At 40.9% G+C, this 25835-nt stretch overlaps 2 protein-coding genes across 2 annotated transcripts in view; one reads left to right on the forward strand and one right to left on the reverse strand.

Moving 5' to 3' along the window:
* Positions 1-1047: 1047 nt before the first annotated feature.
* Positions 1048-12132, forward strand: LOC135498635 (transmembrane channel-like protein 7). The gene is made up of 15 exons (XM_064789010.1): positions 1048-1358; positions 4991-5048; positions 5180-5261; positions 5724-5995; positions 6469-6617; positions 6894-7041; positions 7392-7553; positions 7770-7942; positions 8408-8531; positions 8881-9086; positions 9398-9473; positions 9905-10035; positions 10319-10474; positions 10987-11065; positions 11315-12132. Exons 1-15 carry the CDS (start codon positions 1168-1170, stop codon positions 11534-11536), a joined length of 2229 nt encoding a protein of 742 aa, XP_064645080.1. The 5' UTR covers positions 1048-1167; the 3' UTR covers positions 11537-12132.
* Positions 12133-14116: 1984 nt separating this feature from the next.
* Positions 14117-25835, reverse strand: part of LOC135487466 (UPF0764 protein C16orf89 homolog) — a 57382-nt gene continuing 45663 nt past the window's right edge. The window contains exons 2-7 of the mRNA XM_064771150.1: positions 21935-22102; positions 18931-19081; positions 18372-18486; positions 17338-17497; positions 16910-17050; positions 14117-16093 (exon numbers count right to left, since the gene is read on the reverse strand). Coding sequence (XP_064627220.1) covers positions 15945-16093; positions 16910-17050; positions 17338-17497; positions 18372-18486; positions 18931-19081; positions 21935-22102 — 884 coding nt within the window. The 3' untranslated portion in view covers positions 14117-15944. The remainder of the gene's footprint in view (positions 16094-16909; positions 17051-17337; positions 17498-18371; positions 18487-18930; positions 19082-21934; positions 22103-25835) is intronic.

Genomic DNA, 25835 nt, shown 5'->3' on the forward strand with positions numbered 1-25835 from the left:
GAATAATCTTCGCTCAACGACCATTAGAGTAAAATGCTTTCAAATCAAATTTGGGCCTCATAAAACGCGCCTCTTGGTGGAAAATATATTTATAGTCTGCGAACGCATAATTACGGCCGACCAAACATCCAACTAAATAAGAGAATTACTCTTCCATGGTTGGAGCAATTGCATTTCACTGATATTCATGATGTAATAAACCGTTAAAGGATACTAAGTTAAGTGACATGTACTTCGGGTATAGCGAGTATGTTCTGTTAGTAGGCAAGTTCAAAACTGTGCTGTCGACTTCTTATAAACGAAGCAATTCAACCAAAGAGATACATGTAACGCAAGAAAGGATAACATTCGATTTGTCACTTTTTGCCCAGGCTCCGTCTCATCTTAATTGAAGATTCGAAGGATGTAATACCAGACTGGAAGATGACCACAGACAAATAGAAGTCGAAAAAAAGTATATTCTAACCAACTGGATAAAATCGTTCAAGGATCAGCGCTTTGTCACCTTGACGACGCGTCCCATCCCTTTTTTATCATTACATCTGATTAGAAATATATGTGCATCTCGAAATGGTAGCACACATGGGTTGGTCATTGTTAGCATTGATAGCATACACTATTACAATAGAATGACATATAATGACTGTCTAGCTGAAAGTTACTAACATCTAATGGCAGTGTTTTGTCTGTTTAGTTGGGGCAAATCGCGTATACATTCATATGTATCATACCGACTTCAGAACGAAATTACTGACGAAGCGATCAGGATTCTGCCAAATCTTCTCGAAAACTTTTCACTTTCATGAATATTTGCTATTTGGAAGGACTTGAGAAAGGTACATTCATATGCTTATTTCTAATGGCTACACCTGTGATGGAGAAATAAACACTTCTGGTTGGATGGTAGGACCGGAAGTCCTACCAAATTCTACTTCCGGTGACCACTGAGTGAGCCATTGAGACTCATCATTGACAATTTGTTTTGATCATTCATTGTGAGAGACCGTGAGGAATGTTATGGTCCTCTCTAAGGAATGTTGTTGACTGCGTTGACTTCGTTTTGTCACGGTCACGGAACAAACCTCAGTGATAGTTTTCAGAGAAAAGCTCAAAATGATATTGATAAGATAACACGAGTTGATTTTCAAAGTGGGCAATCTACGGACAATGTACGAACAGATGGAGTTCAGCCATCCCGGTGTGATGTATCATGCACCGGGGGTGAGAAAACTAGGGACGGTACAACCGCCTTTTCAGGACAGAAGGCGTAAAAAGAGCAGCAGGCCTGCTGGTTCATGTGAGATCCACTTGGCGTTTCTGAAGCGCAGGAGACCTTTCGAATTGACTGCGCAGTTCAGGTAAAGAATGACATAAAAATCATCTGCATCCTTGTGAAATATGTATCATCAATGTGCATGTTTGTCTGCATGAAGCTAGTCCTCCAAGACCAGCGAGATCGGCTGTTTGGACACTTTGTTCACCATGAGGATAAGTCTTCTATAGCTATAGACAAGCCCGGATACGCCAAGCACGGACTGCCGTTTTACTTTGAGAGAGCAAGAGCGTGGTGATGTCTGACCCCCTGTACTGTCGTATAAACTATAATCTAGTCGGCATGCAAATAATGACCGTGTAGGGTATGACAGACTTGGATAGCATGCAAATAAGGTGTCCTCGTTGTATGCCTACTTGATCACAATGATGTAGAGCGGTGACCTAGCACATGTAATATATCATAAAAAATAATACTTTAAACGCCCCCTATAACAGAAATCGGTACTTTATGTTCGGCAGTTTGTTCAAGTATATTGGTTACAATTTTTTGTTCTTATGAATTATTGGTAACAAAGACTGGACTATCATGCACATGACATTTGATCTGCAGCTATACATTATTCATCCGTGCATCAATTTATCACTATGGGTACATTTTTACCGAAAGCTATAATATGATTGTTGATAGGTTGGGAATTCGCATTACCAATATTACCGCAGTCCCAGCTCCGCTCTCTGGGAAAGCTAATGTAATTTATACTATTTTAATGCTTCTGTATCGCAATAAAGAACTATAATAATGATTGAATTATGATATCTGAACCATGTTTTCGTTAATGACTTTGATTTTTGCCAGTGAAACTGTTCTAATTTTCAAAAACTGGTCTATGTCTTTATAGACTCTAAAATGATGTTTAGCTGTTCCATAGCAGTTTTCAGTTGATCGAAGCTCGTTATTCAACTATACCTCCTTTGGGCGGCGAAGGCCGTGTAGAAGCACTGGATGAGACAAAGACAAGCTGCAAAAAAGAGGTCCCCCAGATCGCTCCCCGAAAAAGCCAAACTCAGAATCGTGGTACATTGTGCCAAGTATTGATTGTACCCAGAATAAACAAAGACTAGTCTTTATGAATTCTTGATTGTACGCATATGATAGAATCTCAGATGTAATCGCGCTTGCCATTCATATATGTATAACACAGTTATCATTAGATTTAAAATAAAGTATTACTGTTTAGATGGTTGATGACATTATATTCCCAGCAGTTTTGTGACGATTGTGAAAACGCTTCTAACGTTGTGGTGAATTGATAAAAATGTTTATCATTAGTATCTTTGCCAGGCCTGCGAGGACAAAATGTCGGTTTAACATTTCCACGTACGATCGCTTATGGCTATTCTTTTCTCTGGTGATCTGGTCGAGTTGAGTGCCAGACTACCTTGTTCATCCGATTACAGGCCAATGTGGCTAAGAACTCCATTCGAATTCACAAGAGCACAAGGCCCGAGGCTCTCATCTTAGGTCAGGAGTGTTTCCCCTCATTGTTATTGCTGAAAGACAGATTCAACGCGTTAACGCTTATTTTCTCTCCCCCTTTTGAAAAGTCATTGTCTCTCTAGCTCTACATTAACATGTATCTGTCTATTGTAAAGAAATATCGTAATATGGGATCAACCAAAAACGTTACACCGCGGTAATTTAACCACAGCGCCAGCGCATTCATAATTTAAAAGGAATTCGCAGTATAGCATGAACATTAATGAGAATAATAAACTTGCTGACCAAACGTATCCTTTAAAATGACTGACAACTTTTGGTTTATCACCCTTATCCTTTATTTCTATATCTTGTCGTGGTTTCCGTCGTGTTTTCCCCTGAATCCAATCTCCAAAACTTGACCATTTTCATTGTGAACCCTGTCGCCGAGAGGCTCAATCCGTCTAATCTTGAACACAACTTGATGGTCCATTCCCGGACTAGAAATGTGTACTATATTTATAATTCAATAGCTTTCTAATACTTTCGACACACACACCTGGGTTAAGTTGGTAAATAATTTAGGCCTAGGCTTACCTGATGATTAATTAGAGGGCTATTTGGCCAATGTGGAAGTTTAAAACCCCCCAGCCAATATGCACGCCTGAGTTCTGTCTCTGATGATACAGACTCGGTCACTAAGTTAGGCCTGTATGTGCAATATTGCCATGCACTTGATGTGACGAGAAAACCGACAACATCTGTACATAATCAGATCTTTGGTCAAATATTTGGGAAGTACACCTTCAGTTCAGTGCAGAGGACAAGGCGCACGTTTACATGTAGGCAGCCTTAGCGTAATATAACCTCAAATTCAGGATTACACGTTTTCCGTTATTTTTTTAATTTTCGGGCTAGCGGGTCTTTTTTTCATTTCCGGACTAGTGGGCGGCCTTTTTTCAATTTTCGGATTAGCGGGCCTTCGGACACGTTGTCCGTCGGCCTTTGTAACCACTTTGCCGTCGACCCTTAATATTCGCAACCAAACCCAGGTGATTGAGTGTGAACAATAACTTGGAACAGTAGCCTAATGCGAAGAAAGATGGATGGCCGTAACCAATGGCGCCGAGCAGAGGTGTGACAAAAAAAATTCAGTCATGTTCTACCAATATCATCTTCAACTGGCGATTCATTATAGTTCCGTCTCTGGATAAAAGCAAAGGATAAAACTGTTTCCGTTGTTGTGTGTCTTAAATTTTTTCCAGTGGATTAGATACTTTCTATTTCGGACACGCCTTGTACTTAGTGTTCTGACACTGGTCCCGGGCTGGCTTTGTACTTGTTCTGACACCGGATCCAGACACTTGTATCTGTTCTGACACTGATTCCAGACACGCCTTGTACTTGTTCTAAGACTGGTTCTGGCCACGACTTGTACTTGTTCTGACACTGGTCCTGGACACGCCTTGTACTTAGTGTTCTGACACTGGTCCCGGGCACGCTTTGTATTTGTTCTAACACCGGATCAAGACACTTGTACTTGATCTGACACCGGATCCAGACACTTGTATCTGTTCTGACACTGGTTCCAGAAACGCCTTGTACTTGTTCTGAGACTGGTCCTGGACACGACTTGTACTTGTTCTGACACTTGTACCGGGTGTATGGCTTGTTCTCTCACACGGATTGATACAAAACTAGAATCTATGAGAAAAGCTTCAGTAGCGCCCTCTCTTGGAATCCCGGCCAAGAACAGGGTCGACCGCGTATCCGAAAATACCTATCTCATGTGGCGTGAGAAATGCAAAATCAGACCACTTTTAGAGAGGAGAGTGGAGAAGCAGAGATGGGCTATTAACACGTACGTAATGGCGAGTTGCTGCACAATGGAATATCAGTAAATTTGCATCTGGCCATCTATTTACGTGCAAATTAAGGTTTCCTTTTTTTACATTTGCCATTTTGTTATACATTGTACTTGCTGTAATCAAACAAAGGTCGATAAAAATATTGATTTTGTACATTATTTCGATTTAGGTAGGCGATGATAAAATGAAATTGATGAACGGACATCACAGCACCTGGGTCAATTGATGTCGTTCTTCATGACTTAACTATTTTCGAACTGATCCCACAATCGGCAACGAAAAAAACAAATGATGTTCATCTTCTGTCGAGTTACCCGTCAAGCTAAGTCACCTATTCATTCTTCAATTTGAACATTTCTTTTTTCTTCAGAACGAAATTGCTCACTACACAAGATTTGGATGCAGATTTGAGTACGAAACGAAGAGAGGTAAGACATAGTCCGTTGGCATGTTCTCAAAATATAAATCAGCTACTAATACGAATAAAAACTAATTCGTGAAATAGTTCGATCAAAGGTTTTTAGTATCTACTGTACATGTACTTATTGTTTTCTTGCAGCAAAAGGAGAAGTTGAAACGAGAATGGCGCAACTTCCTCGCCCGCCTTGAAGTGTGGGGTGGAACTTTCAAGAGAATAGAAGGTAAGTTCCTTCCGGGGCAGTCCATTGCGTCATCCTATTCGTCTCTCCTCATGGTCGGGGGAGGGGGGACGCAAGTCCACTGCTTACGGAGTAAACAGCGTGCTTGCATTCACTACTTTTCTCAAGCTGCTTTCAGGGACATCCGGTTCACCTTAGGGCCAATCAAAAGCCTGCTTTCAGCGCCGCACAAGCATACAGGTGTTTTCTGATTGGCTTATAACGACTGGAAGTTCCAAAATACCTTTTGAGTACAGTCGTGTTTTCTATCCCTTACCAAAAAGAGATTATGGAGCGTTTGTAAATTTGTATTTCATTCATGTAAATTGCAGTACATTTTGCACTTGCACGTGGTTATGTTATTACCATATTTCTGTAGCCCTTCATGATTTTAATCAATAAAGCATTTGAATTTGAATAATCGAGTCCCCATCCTTTTAAGATCATGTTTTTTTCTCTTCTCAGGTAGTTTCGGTACGGCTGTGACCTCATACTTCGTCTTCCTCAAAGAACTTTTCTTCCTCAACCTGTGGATCTTCCTACTCGTCTTCTGCTTCATGGTCATCCCGCAGTTGATCTGGCCCCCAACGGACTACCAAGACACCACCCTGTACGACAGCACCGACTCCGTTGTAAACCAGTCCGCCACGTGCTCGGCCTCGTACTCCACTGGCATATATACTCAGATCGACTACACCGACTACGGACAACTTCTGCTAGACTTTCTTCAAGGAACGGTAAGTAACACCCACTCATATATAACCCACCCCTGGTTTCAGCCGGTATTGGTTTTCTTATCAAATGCGGCGAAGGTGGAACTAAAATGTAGGCCAAAACCGAGGCGTCTCGTCGAGGCTTAGACAACCAACACCGTCAGTAAGGTATCGATTTCTGTAGTAAAATGGGCCTTATTCCGACATTCGCTCATTCGAAGCTAATTTACACAGGGGTGGACCAATATCCGATACACTTCAGTGTTATCATATGAGATCAAGTTGTTGCAAACGATGAATCCTGATTATAACAGACTGGTTTGTTGTCCTCGCAAAACGTCAGTTCGACGTATTCAGAATTTCATAATTTCTGCCTGAGAAGATTTGCTCTTCAAATGAATGTTGAAGAACATCAAACTATCCTCTTTCTACTCTATTCTAGTTGTACTGATGTACCGGGTCTACTGGTATGAGATTGTCACCTTCATCTCTTGCAGGGTTGGATGGAATATACGCTTCTGTTCTATGGTTACTTCGCCAATCGCGAACTGAACATAGCCAGTGGATTCATCTACAACATGCCTCTCGCCTACATCCTTGTCACCGCAGTTGCCTTCATCATCAGCTTAATCATCATGGCGAAGGTGTAGGTATACACATTTCCCATTCTTCAAATCTGAAGAAGATTTGAATCTTAACGAGATTTGAACCAGAGTGAAAAACCCCAAACAATGATAACCGCTGTATACATGCAGCACTCTCTTTCCAGAGAAAAGACTCCCACACTCAAAATTGGCATTCGCTTTAAATTGTGAAGGAATTCTATTTGCTTTAGGATTTCAAGTTCGAGCCAAAATGATGGTGCCTATGGTCTACCCATAAAGTAGGATTATACCTTTAAGTTGAATTTCCACTTCTTCAGGACCGGGAATAGTTTTCGCCAGAACGTGGCGACGGACCATGATCGCTCTCAGCCCTATTGTAACATCATCTTCACCGGCTGGGACTACACCACCACCGATGAGAACACGGCCTCTCTCAAGGCGACAGGCATTTATCATGAAATTGTTGTAAGTAACGACACCCAGACGAGCCAAGAAATGTACCCAGTTAAGTTTTGATAAAACATGTAACGCTCCTTACCTAATAGTACAGTATTTTGGTGGCCTTCGGAACGTAAGTTTGTGGTGAATTTCAGGAAAACGACGGTCATGGCCTCTACTTGCCTGGCGATCATCATTGGCGGGTGCGGGCGTTGACGGCCATTTGAGGGAGAGTGTAGAAGGCCATTGCAGGCACTACGTTTTTTCCTCGACCCGACTTGTACTGATAACAGTTGCAAAGGTGATCCTTGTCGCTTCTCAACTAGAATACTCCGCTATGATGTGGAATGCATTTAAAATTCCTGTCCCTCTTTCAGAGCGATCTGGATGACGATCGACACGCCCTCCGCCGGCTCAAGAGGACAAAATGGGACAAGTGTCGCTTGTACACGTTACGTATATTCATCAATTTCGTCGTGTTGGTGCTCCTAGGAGGCGCTGGATACCTCATTTACTGGGTGTCCGACAAATCTTTACAAGTAAGTCAAGTGTTTCGTTCTTCTTCTTCTTGTTAAGTTACTCGCAATTTCATCCCATCCATGCCGAGTCAAGTGCAGTGAAAAGGCATTTGCTCTTTTATTTGGTATCAAATCTAAACCTCTCGGAAGTCGATTGAATTTTGAAGCGTAATTTCAAATGCTTTCAAGGAATGTCACCATAAATTACAAAGAACTACGTTTTCTCTTGTTAACCAGTTAACCCAAGAAGTTAACTACAAGACATGGCACAAGATGCTCCAGCTACTCATAGAGTATTTGGTGTCACTGACCATTACGGCACTGAATGCGGTACTGCCGCCTGTCTTCACGAAGGTGGTCAAGTGGGAAGATTATACACCAGACTTCGCTATCAAGCTGACACTGATTAGGTGAGTGCCAAAAACCAAAACAGCTTTGACCATTCACACGAATCACGAATCAATTTAAGGAAGCGTTAACATTTGGCTCAATCCCCAACACATTCTTGAATACATTCAGTTGTGTGATCTTCCTCCCCTCGCCGACCACTCGGTACCAAGTGAAAGGCCCTGAACTTATACAGGATATACCAAACACTTACTGATCGTTTGCGGCCTTTGCTGATGCCCTCAACTTCGACTACTACCAAAATCCCTTCTTCCTGATGCCTGGAAAATTCACACGTACTTGAGGGCAGTGAAAAAAGTGTGAGCTCATCCAAATTGCCCAGTAGAAGCGGTCGAGAAACCTATGATGGTCTGCTCCTGCTCCTGCACCTGCTCCATGGCCGATGACCGGGGTCATCAAACAGAATCGCTCACAAAAGGCCTACGTAGCGGCAGGTCTTAACGAACTCACTTTCCCATTTTCTACAGGCGCGTGTTCCTTCGTTTGGCATCCTTGGCTGTGCTGGTTGGCACCCTGTATGTTCAGATCGCCTGTGAAGGCAAGGACAGCTGTAACTCTGGAGGGACTGGCGATGCATGTGCAACTACTCTGGTTCGTATCATTTCGGGCAAACAAATTAGAATGTAACTACATAATTCTGTCAGCGGGGTCAAAGTCACAAGTCTGGAACATGTATATACACTGGGATATTTCTTTTCCTCAATTGTGATAATACATTGCGTGGACTAATGTCGCGACGTTATCTCAAACCATACCCACTGAATTCGCCTCGGTGAACAGTAAGAGACTGCATGAGAAACGACGGTCAACGTACTTTTGGTTAATCCTGTCTGAGCTGAAACTCTGGACATTTAACACAAAGTACCTGGTCCGTACGCCGCCCTTCCGTCTGACTCAAATTCCTCTCTATCTTTTAACTGGACTTGTTTTCTTATTGCAGTGTTGGGAAACCTACGTGGGCCAGAACTTCTACAAGTTGGTCATTCTCGACTTCCTTGTTGTCGTGTGTTTGATCGTGTTTGTCGAGTTCCCGAGAAGACTGATTGTAACCAAGTGCAGCTGTAAACTAGCCAAGATTATTGGACAACAGGAATTTGATCTTCCGAAGAACGTTCTCGATCTGGTTTACTCCCAGTCACTCTATTGGTAGGTGCAGTACACTTTCGATCACTTGAAAACATTCGAAGAATAAACTTACCATTGGGTGCAAATCATACAGCCATTAATTAAACCCAAGCGAAGAACCGTCAACATGGTACAAATGTTTGGGAGCGAATCTAACATGAGTTACAGAAACTTTATAAATTCGTTGTGAGTAACAGAAGAATATGATCACAGAGTATAAAGTCTGATATCTCTCAGCATTACGAAAACGGTAAATTATCTTGCTGTTCAACCGTATGATACATTTCATATATTGCGGGTATCAAATTAACGTTGATCTCTGTACCTTTCAGGGTTGGCTTTTTCTTCTCCCCGCTGATTCCAGCTATGGCTGTCCTCAAGACTTTTCTGGTATTTTATCTGAAAAAGGTAGCGTAACTTAATCTCATTCTGTACTGGATGTCATACATGTACATGACATTACTCTTGCTTTAACGTAATACAATGACATACAGATTTTGTACATGGTTTCGTTTTCTCTATTGCCTTTTGTCAAATCACCTTGGCGTAGAAGCTCACTTATCAAAGCTAACACTATTGTCAAGGGAACATCTAAGTACATGTAGGTACGTCGTATCAATTGGCGACTATAGAACATTCTGGTCGTACAGACATGTACCATCCTTTCGATAATTTGCCACACAAACGAGTATTGGCTGAAAGCAAACATTCCGAAACCTCAACGAGTATGATGTTGACGATGATGATGGTGGAGATGATGGTGAAAATGTTGATGATGCGGATTGAGTTTCTGTTGATGTTGATGCTCAAGCTGATAGAACATCTACCTTATGTTTCAGATGACATGTTTGTTCAACTACATCCCGGCTGAGAAGCCGTACAAGACATCTCGCTCCAACACCTTCTTCATGATAGTCTTGATAGTGGCTTACATCATCTGCGTGTTCCCTGTCGGTTATTCGATAGCAAGGTGAGCGAAGGGCGATAGTCGGCCGCCAATTCTGACATCAGAATATGAGTAGTATGGACGTCTTCTCAGCAGTTTAGTAGTAGCTGAGGAACGGCTTAGGATGGGGGTACGGGGAATGGGTTTTGGAGCGCTGACTTAATTTTGATTGGAGGCTCAAGAATTGAATGCACCATCTAATGATGGGGAGCTACATTGCATACCAGCCATCTGTATTACAATCAAAATGCAATTGACAAAGTACTGTACAATTTCATTATCAACATCTTTGTCCTTTTCTCTTCAGCTTAAGTCCTTCACGGGGATGTGGCCCGTTCCGCATTTACAACCACATGCACGACATCTTGACTGAAACTGTCGCCAGTTGGCCGTCTGGGGCGAGCGCAACTATCAACCTGATCACTTCAACAGGATTCCTCATTCCGATTACTGTTATTGTCGCGTAAGTAAAAGTTTTCCCATGTACTTGTTCAGCCTTTAAACTTCTGAGGATGTTGTATTTCTCATGGTAGCTTGCGATCACCTGACAGTCCCTACGTTGGAGATGAAGGCTGGTGTCGTTCAAGCTGCTGCCCTAGTCCATTGCTGTTCAGGTCAGGATCACGCATCCTCCTAACCTGACAGCTGGTATAAGCGCTGTATTGCAGGGATAGATGTCGGTGCAGAGTGGTCTACGCTGACAGATTTTGTCTTGTAGTTGATCGTGGCCGGTGTTGCGAAGTTCTCTTGCCCATCAGGCTATGACCGTAAATGTACCCCTGGACAATCATTACAGCACACGCGTTGTAAGCGAAGGTTTTTCCATAGAGTACTTGCTTCTTATAATTTGTGTGGAAAAAACTGCTCAGTTGATAACAGCGAATTGTCTTTGATGTATAAACTCACAGTGCGACATGTTTAACTTGGCTTCATATTGCCTTGCACGAATATTAATCATAGCGTCTTCTTCTTCAGGCTCGTCCTGTATTACTACGTCGTCATGGTGGATGCTTATAAAATCAGGAACAAGCTGCTCACTGAACAAGTGGCTTTGGTAAGTTAATATGACACTTTCAAAGCAGATGGGTACCTTTCACAACATTGGCAAGGGATAAAAGTTCGGTAAATCTATCCGTGTGTCCAGTCAGCTGAAAGTTCCATCACGAGTAATTCAAAATATGCTTCAAAGCAAGTTTCGTACCTACCAGGAACTTATGCAATGATCAACATCTTCAGACTCCAGTTCAACAGATGCTGGGTAGTATATCCCTATTATTATATTGGTTTATCTGGTTCTTTTCAGGAAGGAAAGGACAAACAGTTCCTTCTTGCCCGCATTTCTGACCTGACTGGTGAGAAAGGACCGCCCAAACGACCACGACAGCAAATGACGGCAATCGTCGCAGACACAGCCGACAGGCGACCGCGAGGTATCGCACCACTGGCGGTCGCGGAAGACATTACTAGCAGCAGAGAGGCGACAAAACCAACACCGCCAAATGCTGTTGATGATTATTTCGGCTAATGCTGTGGCTTTTGATACTAAACAATGTTGAGCCTTCGAAGTCTAATCCAAATTGTTGAATGGTTTTCCATTTTGAGGTCCCGTTTTGAGTAAAAAATATGCGTTTTTCGGACATATGATAGCTAATTTCAGTTACAATGTAGAAGTATAGTCATATTCTTCTTCTTGTGAAAATGAACCCATGAAAAATTGCTGCTCCCGACGAAAAGGGGGCTCATGCGCCAACCCCTTAATCTGCCACTCAGCTAATTTCATCATACACTTTAATTCGTTAACCATCAAGGTAACAGGTCTTCACAAATTCCACAATGTTCACATTGTTTCCGAAAAATAATATCAACCTGTGATATGGAAGGTCGAAAATATACATGTACAATGTACGTGTGAAAGGTGCATAAGGCTAGAGAATTGTGGTGATAGTCTTTCCCATATCTTTTTCATTCTGATGTATCTACAGGATGTCTCAGAAAGAACTTCCAATTTACTAATAAATATGACCGGAACCGTAAGCACGCTAGATAAAGGTAACGGTTTACCTACATTTACACAACACAATTGAAACTATGCGGGCCCCCTGTTATTTTTGCTGGGGGGGGGGGGGGGGGGTATGAGAATTAGGCAGGTGTAGGCGCACGCCCCTTAAAATGAACTAGTCTTTTGTCTGTTTCAATTTAGTTGTGATTTCCTCTCAAGACAAAGGTATTGCATGCATCTTTTAAAGGTAAACTGATATCGCTGTCGACTGTGACATTATGTCGTCATTCAAAAGGCATCATCAGTGAGAATTCCTCTGGATGTTGTCAAACGCATAAACCGGAAGTTGTTTTTGTGATGTTTTGGTCTATTTGGCAAGCCGCTCGCCGAACAGACATCTTTTTTTCTAAAAAGCCACCCTGTTCGGCCAGCCGGGCTTGCCAAACAGGTAAAAAATCTACCCTGTTTGGCGAGCTGGAGACTTTACTTTAATATTAATGAGTTCGGCTCTCCATTCAGGACAAGAAAAAGTCGCTGTTTGGTAAGCCGGGCTTGCCAAGTAGTCACTTCCTTGTTTTATTGCTATCTATTCTGCTGATCAATCTCTGTGATATGTATTGGGTACTTGTATGTATATGTTGATATAAAATAAATTGTCGAAACAGTCTTGATCCTTCTAGTCCTAGAATTAGAAATGGCGCTGACCGGAAGTCGTCGCAGTGCACTTCAAGGCCAAGCTTCGCCATTGGAAGCAGTTGCTCAGTGATAGACTATAGCACCGTGTATACTGCGTACAATTGGCCTCCTTCGGTTTCAGGGGCAAATGGACCTCGTCTTCTCATTGGGAGATTGCATGTAAACGTTTTACGTGCGCATGTGCATTCTGACGACCTTGGTCAGTGTAAATCTAAGTAGATGTTATCTTCCCGTCTCTGTCCAGTGGCTAGGTGATAGGCTACTATTCTATGGTTGCACAAAAACCTCATGTATAGCGTCATCGCATCTGCTCAGGGTACAGCGATTAAAGCCAATTTAGATAAAGTGTATCTACTCAATTAATCTCTCTTGTCGATCAAGCACCATAACCGGATACCGTGTATCTATAATACGTTTAAAAATGTCTTGGTATTCCTGAGTGAGAAATATTTTAGGTTTTTTGACCACCATTTTTAGCTTCCTTTACTTTTTGTACCGCGTAAATCACATGTACCTGCGGTGGCATTTCATGTAGTACATTGTATATACAAGAGGTAACTTTCGTTTAGTTTGGCGATGTTTGCACTAAATGTAACTTAAAATTTATTTTGCCTGATAATATATTGCTGTTTGAAGGTACATTCAAATGTTGCTTCTTCTCAATGACCAAAGCGTACATTTCCTCAATTACCAAGTCGTACCAACCGCCTGGGTCGGTTCTTTCGTAGAAGATCTACAAGGAGACACAAAAGAAACGGACGGCAATATTTTAACCACCAGCATATCCAAAGCACTGGTACCGGTTGGCGGAAAATTTCATTGGAGGAAGAACTTGACGAATATATCACACTCCTGTATAGTTTATAGTTATAGCTCCGAGCACCTGCTGTGATGCAAATCCGGGAGTAATTTTTGTTTTATAGTATTTGTTTCAGTTCAGTTCTTTCTTCGCCGGCGTATTACTCCCGACCTTGCTTCACAGAATTGGCTCTTGAGCTAAACCTACTGGATTGAATAAAGATTCATGGTATCATATCTTTTAGAAAGATTCGACCACGTGGTAGATCAGTGTGACCTTCTTTTGACAGAACAACAGTGTACTGTATAGGTCGATGTGTACCATGGGTCAGTAGTGCTCCATGTCCGCGACCTGACGTGTGCCGTGTTTTATTTTATTTTTGGCTAAAAGGTTCATTGCGTTATGTCAGGGTAAGTAATCTTGCTGAGATACAAGAAGTCGGCGCTCCATCACATACATTGTACAGTCTTCTATTGATCTATGAACCAACGCCGATACATTTTAATACGCCGGCCCTGCATCAAAGGATGACACCGTTACTTTAGTCCTTGCCCGTATTTCTCATTTTCAACACATATCTTCACAACAAGAATTTCATAAAGAGTAGACGATTTGCTGCTGAAAATTATTTTATTAATATCTGACATCACAGACAGGGGAAAACGGTTAACACGGAGGACACAAATTTACACATCCAGTTGAGGAAGGCCGTAGACGATCTGCATGTACATCTGCCCTGAGCCGATTACTTACATTTTACTTCGATGCACGACCGTCGGCGTCGGGCGCACGATCAACACTGGACGCCCAAAGGATATTCAAGTAGGAACGCGACCAAGGCGCGGAACGCGACTGCACAAGGAATGCATTAATCAGACTAAATAATATATTTTACCGTCGAAATTCAAAGTCAGGCCTACTCTTAAGATATTCCGTGAACGCACTCCAATACTGACATTCGGGTCGTGGACGCTACTCTGCTTTCTATATGTTCTGTACATGACGAAAAGTCGGGGAAATAAAAATAAAAATTCCGCATCACCGGAGCGTCAGCCAATCACAAGGGACTAATGAGCAACTTGGGGAAGATTCCCAGTCAATTTTGCTTTCCGAAATGTGGCGAATTTGAACTACTGCTAAGGTTAGGCAAACACCTTTGGTGATTTGAACATTGAAAAAATATCGTTTACAAATATGTAATGGAAGCCAATTTACCAATAATGGCCGAGACAATGTGTCAAATTTCAGCGAAGTAACTTGGTACATTAGAAGATACGTATATGACAGGATAAAGAGATACATAAGAACATCCTAGACTGTAAGGTAACACCAAGAATACTTTTTCTCCTATTGGCTATTCGTTTTTTCTTTGCCAACGTTCTGGGCTCTGGGGCCCAAACTCCATGTATGTGGATTTCTTTGAAGTTTTTATTTCTCCATTGATCATTGCTTCGCAATCAAACAGGATTTGTAGGATTCAGCATCAGAATTAAAAAAAACCATGGCAATTTTGGCGATACACCCTAGAAAAGCCTTTCTTTCTAGATATTTCTCATTTAAACTTGGCACGGTAAAAATAATCACCTGAACCTTTCATCTCAATTGGTCAAAATAACCGTACAGAGCGGAAAGTGTCGAAATTCAATGCACTTCATCAATGTACACAAATGCATTTACAAAATTTATTTCGCGACCATTACATGTTAATGAAATGAGGTCGCGAGGTACATATATTAGAATAGAAATCTAACTTCAATGAAATCTGGCCAGTAGTTCGCTCTCCAGAGCAGGCTTCAAAACGATGTACACAAAACATTTACGAATGGACAATGATTGTATACTCTTGGTAATATGAATCGCATTGAATCTGAACTTACTCGACGAGTATCTGACAGATTCCCATTATTGGACTTCGTAACTTCGGTTTCTTTTTGTACATTTCGAGAAAATGAAAATGGAGTCCGTAGGCTACAAGAAAAACAATTCTTCTCGAATGACCGTTTATTGGTGAAACACAGCAAATCATTCGCAGCAGTTATAGCAATTTCCTTAAATGCCTTCCATTACCTGTTTTAGTGTGTGAGGTAAAAGGAGCCAATAAGTACCATGCAATTTCATGAAAGATGAGCTTATTAAGATTACGCCCCATTTCTTTACTGAGAAGCAAAGCTCTTCCATATTCTTTCCAAAAAAATACACAACTGAATTTGTTCAGATCAGGTTTCCTCGATTGTGTTCCTTCGAAACTTTGATGGTATTTGTTCTTTTAACAAAAATGGAAGAAATAATCTTAAGCTATATCTCGCCCAAGGAATTTACCAGTTTGGCTGCTACTAAATGTTAATCCCGCCCGTAGAGGTCATCACAGGTTATGAGACCCCGAGCCTGAAGATGGAACGAACAGCTTGATTTGTCGTGGTGCGCATTTTTACAAGTGACTTATGAAGACATTGAGGTCCGGTAGATCTGTTCTAGAATGTATCTGACGTACTGGCCAAGGGCTGCAGCAGCGACTGTGGACCTATGAGAGAGACACTGATGCTCTAGTGGCTTTTCATATCTCTTGTGGCGCCGGCTCTGTGTCTCGCCTGGAAATAAAAAAACAACACATTATACTTCCATTGTCATTGTTCCATGTTCCCTGTTCTCGCGGATGGACAAATGCTAAATGGAAAGCTCCGGCTACTTAATTAGCAGTCTTGAATGTTATACGCCTAGGTTTGTGCCTAAGGTACATGTAAGTTCGTTTATACTATAGATTAGATCTAGTACCCATAACTGTCGTAGCAGAAGCAATGCAAGTTCAATCAATTAATGTCAACAATGACCGGAGGCAAGGATGATAATGCTTTGTATTTCCGGTTGACCGGTAACCCTCTTCAGCATCAATCAGTCGTGTAACGCGCTGGCCAACCCCCCTGAGGCTTTTATTACTGATAATGAAAGAAGGATCGTCTCCCCTTTTGATCTAAATCGTTTGAAAGAGGGGCAATAGACGTCTTTTTCGGAAAACTGGTGTAGAAGATTGAAATGTCCTAGGATAGAATGTCCGGGCAACAAAGGATTCTATTTTGTGCTTTTGTCTCTAAGCTATTGTCGGTCATGGCCTCTACACAACAATTTAACATAATCAGTCTGAAAGAATATGGTCGGACACTTTTCCGGGGGTACATTTTCTACTTCAACACCGGGATTGCCCGTAAATGACTATCGGGATACCGGGACAGAGAAAGTTCTCGTAAGCCATTTTGTTATGATTTCTGCCGGGGCCATCTGTTTACTTGCGTGGGCATTTTGGAACTTTGAAATGACACCAGAACCAGTATTTATGATTATTGCCTTGATAAGGCCTAATAAATGCGATGTCTACATTGTGCATAGAAACGGCAACATCAGTCACTTACTTATTTTTTGTAAAGTCTGTAAATTATCTGATCTGTCCCCTGCGAATCCATAACATCCATTGGGCTTCTGCCAGCTCAGGATCGCCTCTAACCATTCAGAATTAAAGAATTGGCGGTAGCCAATCATTCCGCAAAGAGCAGCTGGAAAAAGACAATGTTCAATGACAGAAAGACATGATAGCTGTGGCTTCGTTTGCTAAATAATAGGCAAGATTCGCAATAAGCACAGTGACGGAGTAGGAAAGTCTGTGCTGTCATCAGGTCGATTATGGGTGCTAATTCATTTACGAGACGCTCCTTAATCGGCGCTATATGTTATTGTTTGTGTACCTCATGCACCTATGCAAATGCCTGGACAAAAGCTTCGACGAGTCCATTTCAAATATTCGGTCGGCCAAATTGTGCACGTTAGAACAAGTGTGGTTTACCTTGTTCCATAAAGAGATCGCGTTTGATTGGCGGGAAGTCGTCTGCCGCAAGACCGCGAGCCTCCTCTAGCATGTTCGAGCAGTAGATAGCCTTTAATCTCTCCAGACTCGGCTGGTTATTGAGCAATCGCATTATTTTCATTTTATTGGAGCAGCCATACTGAAAAAAGAACAGCCATGATGACCAGATATTAATGACGCTGATACCACAGATGACACAAAGAAACACCAAAGGTACCGGTGTTGCTTTTCTGCTAATGGGCCGTCTCCAATCACCGCTACCCGCCTCACCATGTCGAGCAAAGATCCTGGTGAAATACAAGTATGATGTGGGCTGGCAGGCTCCGATCCGCTGAACATCTTGTAGTGGGACGGGACGGGCCAGTCCTGGCAAGGCAGGTCTAGATGTGGGCGCGATATCTCATCACGACAACGACAACAAGCGACAGCAGCGCCGTGACGGGGGTTGTTCATGATTCTAATTCACAACCCGAATCGTCCAAAAAAATCTTATTTAAATGTCATAGTCCTATCAGTTTATACAGCTGATGCACACCTACATGTCGTATGCGTTTTGGTAACAAGATAACCAAGCTATCTGCATCAAACACTATCGACATATTCTCGCTGATTGACTCATTTTTTCATATATTTTCCGTCAACTTTGATCTCTGACAACAAGCTCAGAAAAAATGATATCCTCTTCTGACATTTTCATTGTCACCCTTTTTTAAAAGTCACATTATATAGTTGTTCAAGATGCATATTTATTCTATATGAAAGCGGGGCTATCAACTTACAATTTCTTTGAACACAAGTGTGTATAATGTCAGATCGGCTATCTATATCCCGGTTTAGTACAAAAAATGTATTTAGTAGTTTGATCCAATGATAGGCCTTCTTTGTCATATCTAACTAAATGCTAAATTTAGAGAGGGGAGGGAGGCGTGAGTAACTTTGCCACCCGTTTTAAAGACAAGTGCCAAAACACACTTAAAGGTTCAATATCAATTCTGACTGAATTCCTTTCTTACCTGAATACCTATTTGAATGTAAAAATGTTCATGAGATAAGGAGTAGAGTTTGTACCCGGGTGACGTCATCAGCTTCCAGCACTGTTCGCTTATATCACATTTTCGACTTGAAGACCTGAAAAGGGACAATATTTTTTACAATATCTAATCATCGTCGATAGCCGAAATGGTGAAGGAACAAACTCTGAATTTCTATATTCCCTTTTTATAACGCGTATGCTCAAAATATTTACTTGTCTTCTAGAAAATGGGATGGCGAATTGATATTGGTACAGTTTGGTGTTCATTTCATGAATTTTGGTTTAGTGTCAAGCGAGATATAAAATACTTTGTCAGTCAAAACCTAAAGGGTTTAAATTGAAAACAACGTGTACACGCAAATACCTAAAATGCTATATTCATGACCTATGCCCAGATAAGATGATTTTGCTACTAATAATTTCACTGAACTTTGAAATGGCCCACTAGTATTCGGGAAATAACCTCTTTGAGCATAGAGTCATTTCAGCATGTAATCACCAACCTGCTTTTGGTCAAATCAAAATGTTGTCAAACTTACCCGGTTCCAAAATACTCCGAGATGCATATATCGGAATCGTTCTCCCGCATTATCTCCTTGTTGTAGATGACCGGAACGACAAGGTCGGGGTCAAGGTCACGACTCGGGTAATCCATGTTCCAAAAGTCTTTTTGTAGGATTGGACTGATTACTGAAATGTAGGGGGAAACCAGAATAAAATTTTGATACACATATTCTATTTGTCAACTTGGAATCTCTTAGCGTTTTTTTGAACATCAGTATGCCTTTCATACGTCCACAAAGGCCGTTCTTGGACTCGCCTTTCGAAACATCTCCACTAAATGCTAGTCAACTCAGCCAACACTTTGTGGCACTCGTTACAAACGTTACATTAGAGAGGTTAAGAAATCAAACGATAAACGATATGGCGACATTGGCTTTAGGTTTCCTGAATCGAACGAGATTCATTTACAGCAAGTTGAAATGGTAGACAGTTTTTAGAATGGCGTGATGTCATTACCGTTTTCGTTTATCTTATGAGCTCTCAAGCTATCTATCAACGTGTCCAATACTGACGTCAAAACCGTTGTCCGGTCCGTCATTGATACCTCTGCTTATGACTCAACTCACCATCGCTTGAGACACTCGTTACAAACACAATTATGCCAATAATCCACAAAATCCTCCAAAGTAATTGAATGAGATCGGAGAGATAAGAACAAAAGCCTTTCATTACGTCTTTCTAGCTAATTCAGTTCCGGACAAAATGACTGCGATTAGCGCGTCACACCGTTGGTGGTACTACGTGTCAAGAAAAACATCTCATACTTATGATTCTTAATACCATCTTTGTTCACAAATAAAAAGTTGCAAGATTTCTTGGCCGTGTACCCAAGTTAAGAAATATTGGGTGGCGTGAATTTTAACGTGTCACGACCTGATCATATAATGATAATATAGGAGTTGCAGGCCAAGCTTTCTCTCAGCTCAGCCAAGGTGATGGTGTTTTCATTACAAGTTATTCCTTGTTTGTTTTTGATCTATTCAAGGATATTCCCTCTCAAAATGGGGGAAAGCAACTCTTTCGACTCCACGTTAACAACCGACTATCAATTCTTCATAACAATATCACTTCTTGGACATCAGGGACACACTTGTTTTCTTAAGCATGGAGCAATATGAAAACGTGCGCTTCAAACGTGAACATAGATCATCAAAAGTTGCTTATGCAATATATAGCGGGTGTGGAGCAATGAAACTTGACCACGCCAGTGAATTTTTCATGTTTTGTTTATTTCATCTGCAGTGCTGGTCAAATTTCATCAAGAAACAAATGGACCATCAAGGATTAAAAGTACGACGTGTTTTTCTTGACACGTAGTAGCAACCGCGTGTCTTTCAATCTCCTCTCATAATGTGATCAGGTTACGACCAAAAGGAATCTTCACAGTAAGGCGTGAGAAATAACTAAGGTTCTTTTGGGGCTTTTCTTTGCTAATTTGCTGGTTGCAGGATAATTATTGCGGCGTGTGAAAAACTTGATGCACCGTAACGAAAAGGAACTGAAAATAATTAGAAGTCTTTTTTTATTCCAGGTGATATCAAATGATTTCTCAGTTTACTAAACTGATCAAATTAGTTTTAAAGAAAGTCGAAATCCCAGCGACTGCGTCGCCAGACTTTGACATAAGATGCAGAAACTGGTCTGGAACCACTCACGTAGAAGATAATACTGAGCCTGAAGCTACAAGTCACTTAAACGATTGCATTGGACGACCAAGTAGACTGATATCTCATCGAACGAATTCAATTTTCATAACTGGTCTTAGATCCGTGAAACTAGAGTAAAAAGGTAACTTAAAAACTGACCATCCTATATAAGATTACATGTTTGCCATACTAATGTAGTATGTGCAGCTGCTAGTCCTTATAACACGGTCAATGGACTAACCTGTATAGAACAAGTAAACATTGGCAACAGTAAATCTACATGTACCTGTCACACCTAATTGTTAATGAAGGGGACACGAGAAACAATCGTTGTAACTCCCTGCCATCACACACTATCAGATATCGTCTCCCAGGTATATCTAGATATATTTTTGACTGTTACGTCTTTACGAAACACGACATATCAAACGCCCAATTACAAATCTACAATCGCTTTTTTTCTTTACTAACTCTCACATATCGGTTTTTCCCCTTGAGATGCCGCTCTTGGTATCACCACCAGTGTATTGTCATTATACTCTTGGTATCACCACGTGCAGTATTATGCCATTAAGTATTATGACAGTAACTCTTGGTTTTACCACCAGTATAATGTCATTATACTCTTGGTATCACCACAAGTTTAATGTCATTATACTCTTGGTTTTACCACCAGTATAATGTCATTATTCCTGGTTTCACCACCAATATAATGTCATTATACTATTGGTTTCACCACCAGTATAATGTCATTATACTCTTGGTTTCATCACCAGTATAATGCCATTATACTCTTGGTTTTACCACCAGTATAATGTCATTATATTCCTGGTTTCACTACCAATATAATGTCATTATACTCTTGGTTTCACCACCAGTATAATGTCATTATACTCTTGGTTTCATCACCAGTATAATAATGTCATTATACTCTTGGTTTTACCACCAGTATAATGTCATTATATTCCTGGTTTCACCACCAATATAATGTCATTATACTCTTGGTTTCACCACCAGTATAATGTCATTATACTCTTGGTTTTATCACCAGTATTATGCCATTCTACTCTTGGTTTTACCACCAGTATAATGTCATTATACTCTTGACCAACAACATATACTTTTCTTGCCATTTTCTTACGAAACACCTTGCGATGCATTTCAGCCATTTTTGTCACAATATTGTTTTCGCCCACGATAAAGATGACACCAGGCCACTATTTCGATGGCCTTCTTGCAGCAGTTCTTGTCATTTTACTTTCCAATATCATTTATTTCATCAAACACCTTGCAATGCCATCTCAACAACACCAATAATTTCTTCTCTACTCACAATGGTAATAATCAGGTGTGTCCTTTTTTATATACGGGAGGGATTTTTCACTGACATCTTCAGCCTTCTTCCTCAAGGCAGTTATTCTCTTCAAGGCATTTTTCACTGTCGATTTCCGTAAAAACTTTGGCGCAGTCTCAAGGTGGTGGATCAAATTGGAAAAGGTAGCTGCAAACAGATAAAGAGAGAAGCGTTAGAAACTTCTTGGCGAATTAGCCCAAGCTGGCGATTGTGTGTTGATAAGCCTCGTCTGTTCCCGAAAGAAGTTTCATCGGCTTCTGCGAGGATTTTCTGTCGACGCACAAGACGAGAATTGTTTTTGGGTAAATGATGAACTGGAAATTCTTGTTCCAGATGTTCCTTTTCATTGCTTTCACAGACTCCTCCTCACTCTTAAAACCCGAAGGTGAGATTTTTTTCTCTTTACCGGGCATGCATATTATTTTCTGACGCAACATGTATTAATATAATGCTAGTGTATCCACACATTCTGAAGATATCTGTATAAGAGGCCTTGGCAGTGTTGGTAGCGTCTTGGAGCACAAAGTATCAAATGAAAGGTATTTTCTAAAAGCTATTTAACTCGACAATTGCTAGCGATTTATTAATCATAATTCATTTTGGAAAACAAAAAGGTTTTGTTTTATGGCATTAGGGAGGTTCAGAACCGCAACTAATCACGGATCCTTCGTACACGGATAAAACTGTAGAAAGAGGACGATTCATTTGCCAATTTGATCCGTATAGTACCTATTTAAAGGAATCCGTCATTTGGAAGTCACTGGTCTAAACCTATACCTGTTATGTCGCCGTGGACTCAGAAGATCATTTCACAATTAATATTGGATTTAAAGACCTCTGCGACATGATGTCGCGATCGCGGACTGTTTCCTCGGTGTGCTCCTGGCTTTGCTAAGGAAGGTTGCATGTTCTATAAACGTCTGACAATAACAACAAAGGTACCACAAGGCAAGAACAGATCTGTTGAGTTGAATACCCATCTTATATGCCAGGAGGTGACGATGAATACTGAAATTTTGCCCTTGGTCTAACTTCAAGCCTGAGTTTACAACTTTGATATTTGAGAGCACCACCCTAAAAGGCGCTGACAAGAACATCATCCGTGTTATACGACACCCTTAGAAATAAGAACTTGACAGGTAATTTTACAATCTAAAAAATAATTTTGGGTTTTTCATTTTCCCACGAATACATGCACCTCCGTCTACGGGGTGTATATTTGTTTTAAAGGATTGTCAGATGCTAAAAAACTTTATATCTAAGAGTGTGCCGCCGTGCGATTGCCAAATATTCTCACTGAGTGTTCAAGCCTTAGGAAGCAGCTTGGTTTGTCACCAAATTCGTGTCTCGAGGGCCAGTATAGAGATTTCTTCAAAACAAGCTATCAAATTAACGATGGTGAGAAAGGTCACACAACTCGAGGCTAAGCAACCCTCGCCGAATGATTTGTGAGAAATAATCGTCTTATCCGGCAAAGTAACGTATAATACGCGTGTATTCCTTGAATTAAATCCAATTGCCAGTAGGTTAGCTATTTTATTCCCAGACAGAATTTATAGTGTCGCAAATGCCATCATGATGGATTTCATTGGAGCTGCTTTAGCCCGAAAAGTTTTATTCGCTTCAGATTTGGATTTCTGGAGACGAGGAGACAAACTATCAACGCCCAGGCCACAATAATATCATATACACCCCGTATATATAATATTTCCTCTTACGAAAAACATAAACTAACTCCCCATCCAGTTTGAGGTTAGACCACAAATATTATACAACTCTGCCCTTTTTTCCCAACTTCGAGTTACGGTGATGGTATCTGTGATGTATTCCGCCCCCGCTGATCTCCTTGTCATGAGGGATAAGGACCTATCAGATACTGAGCTCCCCTATCAGATTAGCTAACGCTGGTGAGAATACGAAACATCATTCATTGTTGACAGTGAATTCATTCATCTGTGTACAGCCGGGAGAATGAAAAATCACTTCGAGCTATTTCTTTAATATCCCCCAAACTACCTCCCCAAGTGACGTCCCAAACTCTGTAGATCACCTCCTTGTCGATACAGGAGAGCGTAACTGTAAAATTCAATGAAGCTATCTTTACTTTTTCGGAAAGGGAAATTCAAGGTTAAATAATTGCAGATTTCGTTCAAGGCCCGACGATATCGGTCGCATTTTCGGGACCAATTAACTTACGATCACGTGACCAATCGAGTGCTACATTGTTGGATAACTTTTTGAATGATAGTGATAATGATAACAAATTGTAACTTAGAAGTGAATTATATTTGGTAAGATTGATTTCATCTGTATTCTCGAAAGACGTCAGACACTTCGTCTTGATCGCGACGTGTCCGACTCAACCCATGACGTCACTGAACACTCGATTTATCACGTGATCGGATGTTTATTGGTCCCGAAAAAGCGCTCACATTGTCGAAGTCCCATATGGATGAAACGTGACAGTTATTGAAAGAAGTTCAAGAGAATGACAGAAATTCCGATTTAAGCCCTAAGTAACGATGGAATTGATTGAAACAGTCTTGTAACCAGAGCTGACAGTAAGTTGAAGTTCTAAAGAAATAGACAAGAATCTAAATTATTCTCAATAAGAAAGAAACCATGATGTGTGATCTGAACAATTCCTGTTGTCGAAATGATGGATGCCGTCCTCAATTACCAATCGATCGGTTTGTAACCCGAGGCTTAGCGGGGGAGGAATACTAATGCCATACTATTTCGCGTATGACACAAACCAGACAAATCACCTTCTCATGATACTCCATACATAAAATTACGTGAATACAAATCCGATCTGAGAAAACATGCGATATACGATCGGTGCTGGGTAAGCCGTCTGCACAGCATTCCCAGGGGACGCCCGTTGGCAATATGTTTCCAACTCGTGTATCCATTACAAAGAGTTCGGCGAGTCATAAATGTCTTCGAAAAGTGGTAAATTGAAAATACGGCTATAATTCCACTTTGAGATAGTTACATACATGTTCTGATTAAGAGATTCAAAATCACTTATCAAGACCATGGTAACAATTTAAAAATGATAACATCATCAGCATTGTTGAATAGCTTTTTGAACGATAATGATAACAAATTCAAATTAAAACATTTATCATGTAAGATTGATTTTATTCTTTAAACTATTGCATACGGCCACGTGAATGGAATAGACATGATTGATGGCACAACATGGTCAATATAAAACCTTTGACTGATAAGACTTATGACCCAAAATCTTCGTGATGGACAGTTGGGGAAAAAGTGCACCTCACGGCGGGAAGAGTTGGCCACATTGGGTCAGATCATCACGGCGCTGTGATCACTGATCGTATAATCAATGTGGTAGTCCCAAAGGGAGTCCGTTAACATCAAAAGCAAGGATTGAGGGGAGTGTATGGGGTCTATTGATTATTTATATCACATCCTTTACTCTCGATTGATTTTTCAAGTGGTTGTCGATAACAAGCAGAGGTAATTTTTTCCTTTTTGTCAAATCGTTCCAAAGACCAAAGCTTCTTATGACACGAACCAGTTATCATATTTCTGCAAAGTACAGAGTAAATGAGAACAGACCTACTTGTACAGTTAATTACAACGTACATTAATTTAGCACAGCCTTCAGAGTTAAATTTGGATTTTTGGGTGAAAATCCACTTGCCTCAAAATTCAGAGTTCAAAGCACTGAATTTCGTCGACGAAGGCCACCTGGGACTTGCATGTTGTTCAGCATTCAAGACATTTCTCCCTCGCGTTCATTTATTCCAAACAGGAAAATGTTCCTTAACGACAACATTATCTTCTCAAGAAGTCCATGTTACAGAAATTCAATATTTAGGGATTTGGACAGATGCTCCTTCTCAGA

This window comes from Lineus longissimus, chromosome 1 (assembly GCF_910592395.1).
Source record: "Lineus longissimus chromosome 1, tnLinLong1.2, whole genome shotgun sequence".
In the NCBI taxonomy this organism is placed as follows: Eukaryota; Metazoa; Nemertea; class Pilidiophora; order Heteronemertea; family Lineidae; genus Lineus; species Lineus longissimus.